Source organism: Phascolarctos cinereus, unplaced genomic scaffold (assembly GCF_003287225.1).
Source record: "Phascolarctos cinereus isolate Bilbo 61053 unplaced genomic scaffold, phaCin_HiC Scaffold_5;HRSCAF=322, whole genome shotgun sequence".
NCBI lineage: Eukaryota > Metazoa > Chordata > Mammalia > Diprotodontia > Phascolarctidae > Phascolarctos > Phascolarctos cinereus.
This window is the reverse complement of record NW_027555958.1, coordinates 93,808,656-93,827,949: the sequence shown is the minus strand read 5'-3', so window position 1 is coordinate 93,827,949 and position 19,294 is coordinate 93,808,656. Positions and strand designations below refer to the sequence as shown.

At 36.6% G+C, this 19,294-nt stretch overlaps 1 protein-coding gene across 5 annotated transcripts in view; it reads right to left on the bottom strand.

Annotated features, from left to right (window-relative positions):
- The window catches only part of SERAC1 (serine active site containing 1), a 73,068-nt gene that overhangs the window by 50,240 nt on the left and 3,534 nt on the right, over positions 1 to 19,294 (bottom strand). For 4 of the 5 annotated variants that reach the window (XR_002324564.2, XM_020986686.2, XM_020986685.2 and 1 more), the window contains exons 2-7: positions 17,073 to 17,164; positions 16,049 to 16,085; positions 14,935 to 15,071; positions 7,098 to 7,187; positions 2,533 to 2,664; positions 991 to 1,112 (exon numbers count right to left, since the gene is read on the bottom strand). Coding sequence is in view for 4 of the 5 variants with exons in the window: in XM_020986686.2 (XP_020842345.1) it covers positions 991 to 1,112; positions 2,533 to 2,664; positions 7,098 to 7,187; positions 14,935 to 15,071; positions 16,049 to 16,085; positions 17,073 to 17,163 (609 nt within the window). In the remaining variant the exon portion in view is untranslated. The remainder of the gene's footprint in view (positions 1 to 990; positions 1,113 to 2,532; positions 2,665 to 7,097; positions 7,188 to 14,934; positions 15,072 to 16,048; positions 16,086 to 17,072; positions 17,165 to 19,294) is intronic. The other variant, XM_020986687.2, reaches the window with a different exon arrangement.

Sequence of the window (19,294 nt, the reverse complement as noted above, 5' to 3'; positions counted from 1 at the left end):
CATTTCACCTTGGAATAAAGTGAGTTAGCCCACTTCTAAATGAGTTGGCTTGTCTATTGCTGTTGTTTTCCAGCACTCATTAGTATGCCATATCTTCTAAATTAATTCCCATATATTCTATTCATCTTCATATATTTCATATACCAACTAGCTAATGTGGAATTTAAAGATTTCTAGAAGTCTTCTAGTTTTTCAAGTATGTCCTGGAAAAAAACAGGAAATCAGGAAATAGGTCTTAAAATGCTACTTTTTTTCCCTCCAAAACAAAGGCAGAGATACTGGCATTTCAGACAGACCTTGAAGAAGCCACAGAAGAAAAGCAATTTACTTGTTTGTTAATTCGTCTCCTTCTACCTCACTAAATGCTAAGAATTTTATATAAGATTTCATTCCTCAATTAGCATGTTTATCTGAAATGTTTTGTTGACAAGTTAATATAACTATAATAAAACTTGTTTAAAATATTGCTTCGCTGTTCACAGTAATCCAAAGAAGTTAGATAATTTTCAAAGGAGTCTGATTCTCTTTGAAATTTACCTCAAAAGACTATAGTAGTGGCACATAGTCACAAAGGGGGAATAAAATAATATGAAAAGAAAATCCCTACCAAATGGATTAGGAGTCTTTTTGTAGGAGGGAGTGTCATCTCCCTGATGTCATGTTCCTCTTTGAAAACAAAGGACAAACCACCACAACAACAATTACTTTTATGCCTACTCTTTATATGTTGCATCTCTACCCTCAAAAAAATATAAGCTATTTTAAGTTCTGCCTTTGTATACCTAGTGTCTTGTATGAATAGTAAGCACTAATAAATAGTGGATGTACTGGGTTGTACCCTATCATCATATTCCTGCTGGAAGTGTAAAATTTTGAATGTAGTCAATAGTGGCTTTCTAAAATCTTTTCAGTTTCGATTTACTGTATTCAAAGTAAAAATTATACATATTAAGCTAATTTTCCATGTTCTAGATTTCTTTTTAAACTTACTTCTTTTACTGAGGGTAAATGAGGTGGTGGTAGGAAAAAACGAAGGTCTGTTTCTTTGCTTCGGGCCAAGCCAATAACAGTCCTCACATCACAGGCTTGAGCAACTGTCCTATACTGGTAATCTATGGTAAAAGCACATCAAATATCCTAAAATTAGTCTATGGTAATCGTACAGATTAACAAAATAATGTATGTGAAAACATTTAGGAAATTATAAGATGATACACAAATTCATTTAAAACTATTTAAATACATCTATATCTATAATACTAAGACCTCAAAAATTACATGATTTTATTTCATAGTTATCACCAAATAAATCTACCTACCAGGCACATAGCTAAATATGTTTTAAACTTAGAATAAACATAAAATTTGGCAGGTAAGAAATGGTGACGTTCTGACTTCATCACCTTCACTTGACCGCTTTAAGTTTTACCTCTGAAAAATAAACTCAACCAGCAACTGAAAACCACGTCAAACAGTAAGAAAGAAATAGCTTTTAGAGCAGCTTTCTAAAAGAAATAAATACGCAGGATATAGTGCAGTACTTCTCATAATAATTCTCAATTTTTAAAAATCAACCAACTTTCAATCTTAGCATGAAGTCAAATGCAGGTTTTGGAGTCAGAGGCCTTGGGTTCAAATCCCTGGGCCTGCTGTTGGCTGCCAGTATGATTAAGTCACATAGCCTGTCTGTCATTCACTTGTAAAATGTTGGGGTTGGAGAAAATGATCTCTAATATCTCTTCTAGGTCAAAAGCCTATGATCCTATGGATAATTCTTGGTACCCCATCATCAACCTTCAAGACTGCTCAGGGTCAAAGTACTTTAGGTCAGTATCTCAATTATAGAGGTTGGCTATAACTTATCTCAGGCTTGTCTCAAAGGTGATTCTAATCACCTTGACTAGAATATTCAAGGAATAGTAGCCTTGAATTCAAACTCTGTCAAACAGAGCTCAAAAAAAGAAAACAAAACACATCCTTTACACCATGAAGAAGGTTTTAAATAGTTTTCAATACATACACTGAGCCACAAAATCTAGATCTTATTATATTGAAACGAGTTAATCACCTTCCACACAAGGAAATGGCAGCACCAAGTTTTCCTATGGTTTTTTTTGGGGGGGGGCAAGGCAATGGAGTTAAGCGACTTGCCCAGGGTCACACAGCTAGTAAGTGTCAAGCGTCTAAGGCCGGATTTGAACTCAGGTCCTCCTGACTACAGGGCCGGTGTTCTATCCAGTGCGACACCTAGCTGCCTGAGCAGCATCAAGTTTTAACAAGCAAGATCAAGAGTTTTCATCATGGAAGCAGCCAGTCTGAAAATGTTCCATTTATAATGAAGAGTGAATACTCACCTTTCCTAATATTTTTAACACTAACATTTAAGTGTATGTTTTTATGGAGAAAAAATGCCTATATTCTTTTTCTTCCTTAACCATTAGTCTCTGCTGTTGTTTTCACAATAGCTGTGTAAAAATCTAGATGACAACACTGCCATCTTTTCAGAGGTAGAGGTCTTCAAGGAAACATTACCATGCCAATAATGGTTTGCTGCCATCTCTTTCACTGCCTCCAGTCGAACCATTTTGTCCTCTGATTTGCTCTTCTTCAGCAACATCCACAAGCCATATTCGTGATCTTCTAAATTAACAGCACTGAAGTGGTCTTTGCAAAGCAAAAATAAGAAAGGGTCAAAGGATTGGAAAACATTTTTCTTCATACTCTCTTAGTGAAAAAAATTAATCTATAAATATCAAAAATGAAAGTTTTTGAAGGACTCTTTCTCAATGCAAGAACATACATGTGCTTTTTTCAGTTAAAAGCAGTCTTAATGAGTTGATGTTGGAACTCCTGAATCCACAGTAAAGAACATTATAAATCCATGCAGGTGAAATTTTTAAAAAGGCAAAATTGCATGAGCTTTTTGTGGCTTGTGGACAACTACCAAGAACAAAATGTTACGACGACAGAAATGGAGTCTCTTTTAGATGCCCAGCTTGAAGGCTGCAATCCTCTTAGCAGAGCAGTCATTAAGACAACAGTTTTTTGTTTAAGGAAATGAAAAAAAAAAAGAGAAACGAAGTCGACAGTGAAGAAACTTTTACTGCATGCGCTGGTGGGTCAAGTCACCAAAACACTAAGTTCTATTGCATAATGTTAAAATGACCAGAGAGGCAGTCAGTGCAGATGAGGACATGGTAGTTAAGTATCCTGAAGTTTAGAAGAAAATAATCAAAGAAAATTGATATACTGATCAACAAATTTTAAGGTGGGTGAAACAGGCTTATTCTAAAAATATGTATACCTGCAGCAGCTAGGTGGCACAGTGGATAGAGCACTGTCTCTGGAGTCAGGATGACCTGAGTTCAAATCTGGCCTCAGATACTCGACACTTACTAGCTGTGTGACTCTGAGCAAGTCACTTAACCCCAATTGCCTCGCCAAAAAAAAAAGAAAAAGATGCCTTCTAGAACTTTTATTATTAAGAAAGGAAAAACTCAATTGAGATTTAAAGCAATTAAGGATTGCCTAACATTTTTATTAGGAGATGATGCAGAAGGGAATTTTAAATTAAAACCCATGCTTGTTTAACATCTCAAAATCCTCATGCTCTGAGAGGTTACAACCATGGATTGTTTCCAGCCCTTTGATGGTCAATAAAGCAAGGGTGTCTAAAGGTGCTTTTAAAAATTGATTTTCAAGAAAAACAACTGATTTTCAATTTTAGCTCAGCTGTTATAAAATATTACAAAGATAACAATACTGTATTTAAAGCACTACTGATTTTAGATAATGCCTCAAGTTATCCAACTACACTTGGTCCAACGTGCAATAACGTGAACATGAAAGTTCAATAAGATGTGGATAAAGCTATTTGACGATCAATCTGACAATTCAGTAGAGAACTGACCATAAGAGGGAGAGACCTGAGGCAGGGAGAACAACAAGACTAATGAAATAGTCAGGAGGGATGCCATGAGGATGGTGGCAATGTCAGAAGAAAAGGAAGTATACAAGAGATGTTACAAAGGCAAAAGCAATAGGACTTGGCAACTGATTAGATATGTGGAGTGAAAAAAAGAAGTTGAGGGTGACATGCAGTTTGTGATCCTGGGTGAATAAAAGGATGATAATATTCTCAAAAATAAGAGGAAAATTAGGAAGACAGAAGGAGTTGGGGAGTAACTTCAGTTCTGAACATGTCTATAGGACATCCAGCTGGAGATATGAGTCTGGAGGTTAAGAGAGATGTTAAGGCTAGAAAGTAGATCTGGTAATCATCAGCATAAAACCCATAATTGAATCCACAGGAGCTGATGAGATCTTCTAGCAAAACAGTACATAAAGAGAAGAAGACTCCCAGGGCAGAGCCTTGGAGAAGACTCAAGGTTAGGTGGCCTGACATGCATAAAGATCCAGCAAAGGAGAGTAAGAAGAAGCAGTCAGACAACTAGGAGAAGAACTAGGAGTGAGCAATGTGATGAAGACCTAGAGAGAAGAGATTATCCAGAAGTAAAGGGGGATCAGCAGCATCCAAGACTGGAAGGAAGTCAAGAAGGATGAGCATTAAAAAAAAAGTCCATTAGATTTATAGATTATTGGTTAACTCTGGAGAGAATAGTTTTAGTTGAATGATGAAGTTGGAAGCCAAACTGCAGAATGTTAGGAAGAAAATGAGAAGAGAAAGTGGAGACACCAAATATAGAAAACTTGGATGAATAAAAAGAAAAGTTTTTTGAGAATGAGGGAGACATGGGTATGTTGTAGATACTAGGAAAGCAGCCACTATATAGGGAAAGATTGAAGATAAAGCGGAAATGATAGAGGGGGCAAATCGATGGGATGGAATGAGATCATTTGTGCATGTAGAGGAGTTAGTCCTGGCAAGAAAAGGGTTACCTCTTCACGTGAGACAGGATGAAAGAGAGTGGCAGAAGACATATAAATTATATAAGCTGAGGAAGAGGGGAGAAAAGAGAGCTCTCAGCAAATGTGAAATGGAGATAAGGTTCTCAGCTAAGAAGGTAGAGGAGGCAGACACAGGTGACCAAAGATGAAAAGGCAGGGAAAAGCTACAGGGGTGAGTGGGATAGTTAACTGATTAAGGAGGTGTAAAAATGCCTTGCAGCAGTGAAGACTCAGTTGAAATTATTAAACGAAAATTTGTAGTGGACTCAGTCAACACAGTTTCATGATTTTCTCCAGATCAGTTCAGCAGTATATGAATAAGAGTGAAGGCAGTGGCTGGTGGGAGCAATACAAGGCTAGAGTTTGGGAGGAGAAGATCAGCACAGGATAAAGAAGGTAAGGGGGGGGGGCCCAAGGAGATGGACAAGAAAGAATGAAAAACAATAAGCATTTATATAGCACCTACTATGTGACAGGCATTATGTTAAGCACTTTACAAATATTACATCATTTCATCCTCACACTGCTACCCTGGGAGATAGGTACTATTATTAGTCTCATTTCACAGTTAAGGAAACTAAGGCAAAAAGAAATCAAGTGACTTGCCCAGGGTCACACAACTAGTAAGTGTCTGAGGCCAAATTTGAACTCAGGTCTTCCTAACTCCAGTCCCAGCTCTCTATCCACTTCTCTACCTAGCTCCTCCACTATGTCTCAAGATGATAGTGTAAAGTTGAACTGTTTTACCAAGAGATCAAGATGAGAAAGACAATCGAGTATAGCCAGTGCAATGGGTAATGATTTGGGAAGGAACTGAGGGCTCAAGGGCTTAGAGGTCACAATGAGGAATAGAAAACAGTTTGGGGATTAAGGCAGAGAGAGAGATAAAATGAAAACAGGTTGTGATGACAGAATTTCAAAGTTAGTGACATGGAAATTCAGATGATAGGCATTAAGTACCTCTACTAAGGTGGTTAAAATAGGATTGGTAAGGGGAAAACATGGAATCAAGAGTCATGCTTTTCCACTGCTGCAGCAGAGGAGGCAAGTCGCAGGATGTGTTCAAGTGCTTAGAGGGAGATCAGTGATGGTACAGCATGGCAGTCAACTATTAAAGAAGATGATGGATGTGTTCCAAAATTGAGGACTTCAAACAGAAAAAGAGACAGGAAAGCTAGGAGAGAAAACAAGAGAAGGTGACACAGAACAAGCCATGAACACTATTAGACATTCAATTAGAGGTAAGTAGAACACAAAGAAACAGAATGATACAGGTACTGATAGAAAGTTACTTGCTCATAGGAATACTGGGATTCTTCTCCAATATGCATATGTAATCTAGGCCTGTCCAGGTATGGCTCCCAAAGACAAACTGGGGTACTGACATTTCCAAAGGGAGAATGGATTTGGTAAGTGGTTGTGGTGGGCCAAACAAAAAAAAGGACTCAAAGGTAACTCAACATAGGAGGCCAAGAGAAAGATAATGCAATTAAAAGATCCACTTGTATATATTTATTCTTATCCAATAATATATACAGTCAATTCTTGATATTCACAACCAGATAATCCATTTAGCTTAAAAGCCAAATCAGGAAGATATAAAGTATGGTCCTAAGTGGTCAAGTGTTCTGCAAGGTTAAAAAGGGATACTTTTGACCACCACCACTTTCAAAATTCAGGAAGTAGGACCAGAGCCCCCAACCTAGCCAGCATTAGAATCTTGCTGGAAAGGTATACTGTCATTCTCTTCAATAGTAGTGCTCATGCTCCGGCTTTTACTACAAACAAAGAAGACCATGATCCTTTTCCTTGGAGCAAGTCAATTATTGATATGGCTGTCCCAACAGCTAAGTTACGAAGGGCTTTGTCAGAGACATAGGAATGCTACTCATGGAGCTTCTCATCTCAGTTTGGCTTACGGCTATGAACACACTTTCCATAACAGAATATTACTAGCAATTTTCAATTACTTGTGTTAATAAATATGTTTTCCTTAAGAGTAGATAATTGTATGTTGATGATAATGCAACCCTGGAAATGGAAACTAGATATTCCAAAGCTTCAGACTTTAAAAATTAGATACTATCTCTCAAAAATGTTAAACAAGTAATTTTTTCAAATATTTCTTTCAAAAAAATTAGTAAAAATTAGCAAAGTTAATATTACAGAATTAAGTATTAAGCACATACCATCAAAAGGATTCCGGAATATTTTGGCTGATGTTGCCAATACTTTTCTTAATGCTTTGTGAAGTTCCTTCCTTGCCTGGTATGTGATACCTGAATGAAATCATAGATTTAATAAAAATTAAGCACTTTTGAAATTTTATGTCCAATAATAAGACATTATAATTAATAAGACACTAAAGAAAAATACACAAATTATACTCCAATAAACAACATTTAATGTAAAGGACTATAATTTTTCTATTTTATTCACTTCATTTTCTATTCAATAAATATGTATTACATGCCTATACATGCAAAGCACTATGCTAACCAACACAAAGAAGAAATAAAACAATCACTGTCTTCAAGGTGATCATTAATGCCAACTGAAATCACAGTTAGAGGACAGATGGCTACAGGCTCAAAAATAAGATAGATTCCCAAAATCTAGATAAAAGTTAATGAGAATTTCCACACCAAAGGCAGGATTGACTGTCTATACAAAGCTTTCCTAGAAGTAACCCATTCTACACTGTGATTTATAGATAGTTAACAGATGAAATTTAAGTATAATCAGTACAGGATGCTGTCAGTTCCAAATAAGGAACATCGCCAGAATTTGGAGTCAGGTAGAAGAATCAACATAAAAAAGATGAAATTAGCAACCTAAAAAATAATTTATAAATATGAGATGAGAATGTTTCACAAACTTACTAAGAAGATATCAATACACCAATGACCTGTGATTCTCTCAGTGTGGGAATTCCTTCCATCATTGCAGAATCCAGCCCATCTATAGCCTATGCTTTTTTTGTTTTTTTAAAGGACTAGATCTCCCCATCTTGACCACATTGGAAGTACAGGGGCTATTCACAAGTCCAATTCCACTACTGATTTTCAGGGGAACTTAGACTTGCTGACCTAGGCCAGTTTGTCCCTTCTTAGGCAATCTGGTGGCCTCATATTGGTGCTCACCATATTAATGCTGAGCTTAGTTCAGACACCTGATTGGCATAGCCCACTGTATCTCAGAACTCCCAAGCTCAAGAGATCCCCCAGTCTCCTCTTTCTAGGTAGCTGGTATTACAGGCATGTACCACCATGGTTGGCTATAATCTAAAATTTTAGAGATTTGCCTGAGGTGCCAAGACTTGCCTGTGATCATACTGCTATTAAGTGTGAAAGGCATAGGTCTTCCTGACTCTAAATCCAGCATTCCATCCACTATGTCATTGCCTATCTAAATGTCTAAGGAAATACCAAACAGAATTATACCTCATGTGAGATAACTGTAACCTAATGAATTTTAATATGTCACAACAAAAGGGTATTAGTCTATTTGGTAGCTACAAAAGGAAAAGACAGAAACTAAAAATGTGTCAGGTTTATTCAACATTGTTTGAGGGAGCACAGTACAGAGGAAGAAATGCTGTTTGAATCCCTGCCGTCACCCACTGCCTCTCTCACCTTTGGCAAGAGACTTGACCTTTCTGGAATCATCTTCCTCATTTGTAAAATTAAAGAATCAGACTAACTGGCCTCTATGGTCCTTTGCAGTTCTAAATCTATAATCCTAAGTATTTCAATTTACACTACGCTTAGGTCAATATATATCCCAGTTCTCATTTCAAAAATTGTCCGATTGTATATTTTTTCAATGAAAGCAACTAACTAAATGTATAATTACATATAATAATTTTATACTTTGGGGCTTTCTAAACAAGCTGAAGGAATCAAAGTTATTAAAAAGGAGCCAGTCTCCTCATACACTCCTCCAGAAAAAAAGCCCACAAATAGAAGAAAAATGGCTACCAAAAATAGACTAAAAAACCCCCAAATTTTAAAATTAAGAAAACAGTGCTAATTTAAAAAAAAATTACAAACCAACTGAAATCAGCTAAAATACCAGAAATGGAATAAGAAAACAACAAAAGGTGTCCCAAATGACATCCTCAAATGGGTAAATTACACATTTAAAAACCTAAGCAAGAATTAACGTTAGTACAGAAATCATGGAAAGGCAACGTGACATAGTAGAAAGCAAGACTCAATCAGGAAACCTTGAGTTCAAACCTATCTCTGAAACATGATGGTGCATGACCCTGGACAAGTCACTTAAACTTCTTGTCCTAGGCAACAATCAAGCCCTTAAAATGCAGAGGAGCAAGTAAGTGGATAATCAAACAGTAGTGAATATTGTGGTCTACTGCAGCAGACACAGTCCTATAGTTAACATAGGTACTTCACTAGGCTATTTAATTTTTTTTAAATCTCTTTAAAATATTTAAATTCTTTTATTCCAATGTTCTATATTCACTAAGAAACCTTCTGACTACCAAATTAAGATTACTAGTGCCTTGATATACCTAGATGGGAAGGCTACTACTCTTAAGCAGTTGACAACAGTACTCTAATCTTCATGACACAGATACGTTCCATTGTGCTTAATAAATTGGAGTTCTACTTTAGAAATCAGTGTCCTGTGAATTTGGTTGTTATAAACCAATTCCCAGAGCCTGATCATCACTGGGTAAACTGATACAAATCAAATTTCCACACTTTACCCTGGGATCCAGCCTCAAACAGATATCTTACTTGTCTTCATTTTATGTTAGGGAGTCACATATTTGAGGTAAACGTAAAAGACCTAAATTTTGACTGTTAGCCATTTTCCAGGAAGAAGGTCCTATGAGCGCTATTCCCTTAGAATAAGCAGCTCATCCAAAATACAGCACCCATTCCTATTAAAAACACTAGAGAGTAAAGGAATAAATGGAGCTTTCTTTAAAATGATAAATAATATCTATTTTTGGGGGGGAGAGGGGCAAGGCAATCAGGGTTAAGTGACTCGCTCAGCCAGGGTCACAGTGTCAAATGTCTGAGGCCGCATTTGAACTCAAGTTCTACTGACTTCAGGGCCTGTGCTCTATCCATTGAACCCTCAGCTGCCCCTAGGTAGTATCTATCTAAAACCATTAGCAAGCATTATCTATAATGGGGATAAGCCAGAAGCCTTCCCAATAAGATCAGAGGCAAAGTAAGGATGCCCATTATCACCACTATTATTCAATATTATACTAGAAATATTAGTTATAGCAATAAGAGAAGAAAAAGAAATTGAAGGAATTGGAAGAGGCAATGAGGAAACGAAACTATCACTCTCTACAGATATGATGGTATACTCAGAGAATCAAAAAAAAAACTACTTGAAATAATTAACAACTTGAGTGAAGATGAAGGATATAAAATAAACCCACATAAATCATCAACATTTCTATATATTGCCAATAAATTCCAGCAGTAAGAGACAGAAAGAGAAATTCCATTTAAAATAACTGCAGACACTATAAAGTACTTGGGAATCTACCTGTCAAGATAAACCCAGGAACTATATGAACACAATTACAAAACATTTTTCAAACAAATAAAGTCAGATCTAAACAACTGGAAAAATATTAATTGCGCCTGGGTAGGCTAAGCCAATATAATAAAAATGACAATTTTACTTAATCTATTTATTCAGTGCCATGCCAATCAAACTATCAAAAAATCACTTCATAGAGCGAGAAAAAAAACAACAAAATTCATCTGGAAGAACAAAAGGTCAAGAAAATCAAGAGAATTAATGAGAAAAAAATGCGAAGGAAGGTGGCCTAGACATACCAGACCTGAAATTATATTATAAAGTGTTAATCATCAAAACTATCTGTTAACTGGCTAAGAAATAGAGTGGTGGATCAGCGGAATAGATTAGGTACACAATACAAAGTAGTAAATAGTCATAGCAATCCAGTGTTTGATAAACCCAAAGACTCAAGCCTCTGAGACAAGAACTTACTCTTTGACAAAAACTGCTGAGAAAACTAGAAAGCAGTATAGCAAAAACTAGGTATTGACCAAGATCTTACACTGAGTAACAAGATAAGGTCAAAATGGGTACATGATTTTGACATAAAGGGTGATACCATAAGCAAATTAGGAGGGTAAAGAATAGTTTACCTGTCAGATCTATAGAGAAGGGAAAAATTTCTGACCAAACAAGAGATAGAGAGCATTACAAGATATAAAATGGAAAATTTTGAATATATTAAATTTAAAAGGTTTTGCACAAATGAAACCAATGCAACCGAGAGTAGAAGAAAAGCAGAAAGCTGCAAAACAATTTTTACAGCAAATGTTTCTTGATAAAGGCCTCATTTCTCAAATATATAGAGAACTGAGTCAAATTTGTAAGAATACAAGTCAATGGGTCAGCTAGGTGGCACAGTGGATACAGCACCGGCCCTGGATTTAGGAGGACCTGAGTTCAACTCCAGCTTCAGACACATAACACTTACTAGCTGTATGACCCTGGGTAAGTCACTTAACCCCACTGCCTAGCCAAAAAAAAAAAAAGAATACAAGTCATTCCCCAATTGATAAATGGTCCAGGGATATGAACAGACAGTTTTCAGACAAAGAAATCAAAGCTAACTATAGTCATATGAAAAAATTATCTAAATAACTATTGAGAAATGCAAATTAAAACAACTCTGAGGTACCACCTCACACCTATCAGATCGGCTAATATGACAGAAAAGGAAAATTACATAAGTTAGAGGGGATGTAGGAAAATTGGGACACTAATGCACTGTTGGTAGAGCTGTGAACTGATGCAACCATTCTGCAGAGTAATTTGGAACTATGCCCAAAGAGCAATCAAACTGCAATTGATCCAGCACTACCACTACTAGATCTGTATCCCAAAGAGATTAAACAAGTAAAGAAAAGGAAAAAGGACCTACTTGTACAAAAATACTTATAGCAGCTCTTTTGGTGGTGGTGGCAAAGAATTAGAAATGGAGGGGCGACTCATCTAATGGGGAATTGACGAAGAAGTTGTGGTATATGAATGTAATGGAATACTATTGTGCTATAAGAAATGACAAGCAGGTGGATTTCAGAAAAAACCTAGAAAGGCTTACATGAACTGATACAAAGTGAAAAGAGCAGAACCAGGAGAATACTACACACAGTAACAGCAACACTGTACAATAATCAACTATGAATGACTTAGCTATTCTCAACAATACAATGACCCAAGACAATTCCAAAGGACTCATGATGAAAAATGCTATTCACATCCAAAGCAAGAACTAATGGCATCTGATTACAGATTGAAGCATCCTATTTTTACTTTATTTTTTTTCCCTTTTGGTCTGTTCCTTCTTTCACAACATGACTAACATAGAAATATGTTTTCCATGATTGTACATACATAACCTATATTATATCACTTACTGTCTTAGGGAGGGTAGAGGTGAGGGAGGGAGAAAATTAGAACTCAAAAAATTTTTAAATGAATTTAAAAATTTTTCTTTACATATAATTGGAAAAAAATAAAATACTATTTAAAAAAAGAATGAGCAGCTCATCTGCTCATCTTTCACACTGAATTAACTCTTTAGACTACCATTTCATTTAAAGCCCTAGAAAGGCATTTTATAAAATGCCTCAGCAAAGCAATATATTTGGTATACTGGTAAATGTTTAAGAACTCTCCAAAGGGGAAGTGGAGGAGGGAGTGCATACAACATACTTTTAACATTAATCTTAATGGGGACAGATATGTGGTGCAGTGGATAGAGCATTGGCCTTGGAGTCGTCAGGAGGATCTAAGTTCAAATCAGGCCTCAGACACATAAGACTTATTAGTTCTGTGACTCCGGGCAAGTCACTTAACCCCCCAACTATCTCAACAAAAAAAAATATTAATCTTAATACTGCTTAATACTTAATACTATTATGCTATAAGAAATGGTGAGCTTGTTAGTTTTAGAAAAAACATGGACTTGCACAAAATAATGAGAAGCTAAATGAGCAGAATCATAAGAATATTGTACACAATAACAGCAATACTGCTTTAGGAATAACTTTGATGGGGGCAGCTAGGTGGCGCAGTGGATAGAGCACCGGCCCTGGATTCAGGAGGACCTGAGTTCAAATTCAGCCTCAGACACATATCACTTCCTAGCTGTGTGACCCTAGGCAAGTCACTCAACCCCACTGCCTAGCCAAAAAAATTTAAAAAATAAAAAAAAAAAGAATAACTTTGATGGCAAAGAACTGGAAATCAGGGGGATGCCTGTCAATTGGGGAATGGCTACATAAGTTGTGGTATATATTCGTGATTGGATTACTGCTCTGCTATAAGAAATGATGAGCTCAATGATTTTAGAAAAACATGGAAAGACTTGCATGAAATAATGAAGAGCAAAATGAGCAGAAGCAAGAGAAGGTGTTGTCTGCAGTAACAGCAATATTGTCTTAAGAACAACTCTGAGCGACCAGGTCATTCTATTATAAATACCCAAATTAACTACAAAGGTCCTATGAAAGAAGATGCTATCTGCATCCAGAGAAAGAACTGAGATAGATAGCTAGATATAGATTCATACACACATTTGCATACACACATACATACATACATGTGTATATATGTATATATGTGCATATATACATATATACACATACACATGTGTATATGTATATATGTATACATGTATACATATATGTGTGTATACATTTATACATATACACACATATATGTGTACATGTATAAACGTATACATATATGTGTACGTGTCTATATGTGTGTCTACTGATAGGGAGTAGGGAGAGAGAGAAAAAAGAAATGTATACGACAACTTAATTATACATTTAATAGGAATAGCAAGTTGTACAGAATAGATTTGCAATTTCATATGCAATCATCTTTTTTTTATTCTATCATGTTATGAAAATGCTTGTTTTATTTCATAAATTCAAAATTTTTAAAAAAGATTAATCTGCAATATTACATTTTCTCCATCATTTCCTTAAGTCTAGACAACCAGCAAAATAATAAATCAAGCCCTGATCTGTGGCATTTCCAAGGTGCCAAGGTTCACGATGAAAATTTAATAATTAGTTCTCTCCAGCCTCCTTGAGATGGCTCCACCACACCAGTGGGTATAGTGAATACATCAGCCTCAGCCAGGGAGGCCTAGGTTCACCACACCCTCAGAGACAATTGTTTGACCTTGGGCAAGTTACTTAAGTTCTCAGTGCCCCTGGGCAACTCTCTAAAACTATAACCTGCACAGGTATGTGCAGCTTTCTATTAGAGATTCCTACACCAAAAAAATCAATCCTAGGAGGTGTGAACAAAATAAAACTATGATATCAACAAAGAGTTAATTCACATCTAATTAACAGTCTTTCTAATATTTAGCAAATAACTTCACATCTAAGCAAACTAATCTTAACATGAATAACTGTAGCTGTGGAAGTTAATATATTTTCTAAAGTATCTAGTGGGTAAGGAATTAAGAATTTAGATGAATAAGTCCCAAAAGGTAGAGAGTGTAAAATTTACTTAAGATTTGCTTTGGAACATGTTTTGAACTTCCATTTAAATCTGGTGAACTCAAAAGCATCCACAAAAGGTGTTCAGTTTCCCTATCCTAAGCTGACACTATAAGTGGAACTCTCTTCCTTGTCCCCCAGTCCAGGATGAGAAGAAACAATTATTTCTCAGTCTGAAGCGCCATCCTAACTTAAGCTATTATATGTAGACTTTGCACCTTTTCCAGATTAGAAGTGGGTAAGAATTTTTGCTTGGTTCTAAACTGCACAGAACAAATATAATGAGCTCTTTCAATACAGATTCTGAAAGCAAAGATTAGATAACACTCATCCTAGTGGATTTATTAATAACATCATTCTTCAAATAGTCTCTAAATCTAATTCAATAGCTACCTTACATTTTCCAGAAAGGCTATCATAATACTGATTTAAAAGTACTTTAAATACACACATACTTTTCCCATAAACTTACCTTGATTTTCTCTTTTATCTAAAGAAACAGCATCTAAATATATATATGATTTCAATTTTTCCTTTTCAACAACTTGAGTATCTAGCGTCATAGACTTCTTCAAGGCCAGAACTTCATATGTAATAAATAAAGAACCTCTTAAAAAGAACAAAAAAAAAGTCTGATGTAAACTTGGTATCTAAGCATAAAAAAGCTATGCTTTTTGAGATGGCATTTAAATCAATGAACATTCAGAGCTAAGGGTATATCCACTGTTTAAAATGGTCTACGGTCATTCCAGGAATCACTTGAAAGCCCAACCAGCACAGGCTCAGAATTTAAATTACATCTTCCATTGCTTCAGTCTTGCTCCTCAATTTCTGTCTCTACCTTAAAGGTGAAGCAGACAGGTGTATTAATTGACTTCATGGGATCAAAGATCAAAAGGGAAAAGTGGTCATTCAGTCTAAGCACTACATAAGGAGATCAGAGAAACTGCCCCAGATGACATATGTAACATCTGTGGTGAGGTGTAAAGACAGGTTCAGACTCCAGACCCAGAGTTCTTTCTACTAGCCTATGCTGACATCCTATTTTCCAGGACCAAGACAGTCAGTGAAGACTCCATAAAAGAACTTTATGTTCTCTTGGAGTCCTTTGACTGGGCAACTAAAAATGTTAAATAGGTTGCCCTCTTATTTTTATTTCCTCCCAAGGAAAACAAGATGCTTACCAAATGATTCCATTTATTTTTGCTACACTCCTGAATATAACACCTTTCCATAAAGAGACATTATGCTATAGAATATGTAAAGGCCCTGTCCTTTGCCTCATAAGGCAAGGAAAAACAAATAGCAAGTCAACTTTTTGCCTTATATTTCCATGTCATATTCCTAACTATAAGAAAAGAAAGCATTTTAGTCAGATATAAAATTTTCATCTCCATTACTTTCAGCTTGTGAGAAAGATATTGCTACATCAGTTTTAAAAAGTAATATTAAAAAGATGCTAAATATAGCATGTAACTAAAACTTTAATGTATTAAAGCTCATTATTCCTATGAATTACTTCTACAGAAAATAATGATTTAAAATACTAGTACAGGCAAAATCAATGTGTAGTTGTTAATACTTACCCTAGAATAAGTGGTCCAGTAAATTTTATAATATTTCCTTTAAAAAGAAAAAGAAAAAAAGATTATTAACAATTATAAAAATTTACTGAATACAAACAGAAGTATGACTTGCAATCGATACTGGATCTAAATGGGTAAGGATTTCTGTCATCTTCCCCTAGTAGCATGAGCTGACATCATCAGCACATAGCCTCCTAATCTTTAACCCACAGAGTAGATACATATGTCTAAAATATCCACAGATTCTATTCTTACCCACATAGCAATTCCTCACCTCTTTATTTGTTTTTGGTTTTTTTTGCTTTTTGGTGAGGCAACTGGGGTTAAGTGACTTGCCCAGGGTCATGCAGCTAGTAAGTGTCAAGTGTCTGAGGCCAGATTTGAACTCAGGTCCTCCTGACCCCAAGGGTGGAGCTCTATCCACTGTGCTACCTAGCTGCCCCCTCATCTCTTTACCACCATTCCGCTAAACACCCTCGGATTCACAAACTCAAATGAGAATTATAAAGTCTTAGAATTAGAAGGAACTTTAGAGGTCATCTATTCCAATCTCCTACCCAACACAAGGAATCTCTTCAATAAGATTCCCGACAAAGGGGGAAGGAGCATGGCTTAGCAAATGTCCAAACAGCTTTGAACTGATGGATAGGCTGGTGGAAGACAATCTGAAATAGGCAGGAAAAACCTGGGACCCTCCTCCCTTCTCTCCAAACCCCAGACACCATGAAACCGGTTTCTTTGTGTGCCAGGGCTGCACTGGGAAGAGCTGTTTTCCTAGCATCCAAACCTGAACACAAAAGAATTTTTCCCATAGACAGAATATTAGAAATGGAGGTTAGAATATATAGTATTATTCAGATACATCAAAGTTAAATGAGCTTTTGAGAGAATCACATTGCACACTATTATTTCTACGTGGAATTGTACCATATTCCAAACTCTGAGCCACTGGCTTACAAAGCAAACACGCAGAAGTTGAGGACCAGGTGTAACCACACAGCTACATTTTTGTAACTGTACTCACGGATATCTTTCCAGCACAGATCCCTTTTTGGAGGGGTTGTAGAGGTTCCTATCCTTCTGCAACAAATTATACAACAAGTTGCCAGAGACATTCTGTGCAAACAGAATAAGTGACACAGATTATTCAATTTATACTTTGTTATCATTTCTCCTAAAACTAAAACCCAATATTATCATGATAAAGACAAATCCTTTTTGAATTAAGGGAATTTGATTTTTCTCCACCAGGGGAAAAAAAAAAACACCTTTTTCCTCAAGCATCCATTCCTCTGAAAAAAATTCCTTCTTTAATCAAGACAGACTTCATAGAATAATAGCTTATTTTCTAGCACAGTCTTCTTCAAATTGTGTTTACTTGTAAGATACCAAGCAAAGACAGGAGGCAGAGTCAAACTTGGGGAGTAGCAGGAAGCAGCCACAGCCAGCTCTCCCACAAAACTCCTCCAAACAGATGTAGAAAATGCATTGGACCAAAACTTGATGAAGAAATCCAAGAAAAAGTCACAGTGAGTTATTTTTCCACCCCAGCTGGCATATGAAGACAGACAGAGAGGTCTACAGACCTGCAGACCAGGTCTCGCCAGGAGCATACTGCATGGAGCACACTAGCACAAGGGAGAAGCTAAGCTCCAGGACAAGAATAGGGGCACCCAGAAACAGGTGTCATTCGGTAGCTTTGACACCTACTACTCAGGTCCAGGGCAGAATGTGCATTCTGGGGGTAAGGTGCAGCCACAGGGTCCTAGGTAATAGGAAAAGAGTTAGCAAGTTCAAGGAAGCAGTGTGGCTCAGACAAAAGGGGCAGAGCAGGGTCTCAGTTCTAGCTTCTAGCCCAACCTGCACGGTCATGGTAGAGAAATACCAGGTCAGGAATGGGAAGCCTATAATTCTTTAACTCTGAACCAGCAGAGGTTCCCAGTTGGCTGAGCGTGGCTAACCCCAACAGAAGTCTACCATTACTCAGACCCAAAGGGGATGGTAAGGGAAAAAGTAATTATATGGCACCTACTATATACTAGACACTGTGCTAAGCACTTTACAAATAACTCATTTGATCCTCATAACAGAGGGAAGGGGAGTTGCTATTATTATCCCCATTTCACAGACGAGGAAGTTGAGGCAGATAAAGGTTAAGTGATTTGAACAGGGTCATATAGCAAATGTCAGAGGCCAAATTTGAACTCAGGTCTTCCTCATGCTAGGCACTCTATCTACTGCATCACCTGGCAATCAACCCAAACCCAGGTTAGGAACCTGTAGAGCTGGGGAAGGGTTCCGGGGAAAAGGGGGTTTGCAGTAAACACCCTTTACCCTGGATCTAACTACTAAGGAAGCATTAAAAGTTGTAGGTCCCCAACCTGAGCTGTCCTGAGATCCTGGAATATCAAAATGCTCAATATTCCAAGAAAACAGCCCTAGAGTCAGCTTAGACCTTCCCTCCGGAAGTGTGCAGAGTCTAGTCCTAATATCAAGTCCAAAGTCAGAAAGGAGGCTGGAAGAATGAGCAAAAAAGTCTCCCCAAACAAAAGAGAATGACTCCAAAAACCCTACAAGACACTAAGGCAAATACAGCTTGGGCACAAATTCAACTATAATTCCTGAAACCGATGAAGCAGGAGGTTTTTTTTCAAGTTTAAAATATATTTGTAAATGAAACAAGAGTGTCACAGGGAAAAACTGTAAAAGAAAAAGATATCAGAGCTATGAAAGAAATGAAAAGGAAATTAATAGCTCGGCACAGGAAATACAAAACCTAGCCCAAAGAACAAACTCCCTGAAAATTAGAAGAGACCAAATAGAAGCCATGAGACAACAGGAAATATTAAAAGAAAATCAAAAGACATTAGAAAATATAAAGTATCTCATAGTAAAAATAACTGACCTGGAAAACAGATCAAAGAGGAAAAACTAGAATGCCATGACCAAAAAAAGAGCTGAGATATAATATTTCAAGAAATCATAAAACTGCACAGATATCTTAAAACCAGAGGGGAAGTCGGAAATAGGATCCACAAGTCATCTCCTGAAAGAAGACTTAAAATGAAAACTCCCAGAAACATTACAGTCAAAATTCAGACCCACCAGGTCAAAGAAAAAATACTGCAATCACAAAGAAAGAATTCAAATACTAAGAATTCAAATCAGGATCATATACCACTTGGAAACTAACAAAATAATGGAGCAGAAAGCTGAGAATACCATATTCCAGAAGGCAAAGAATAT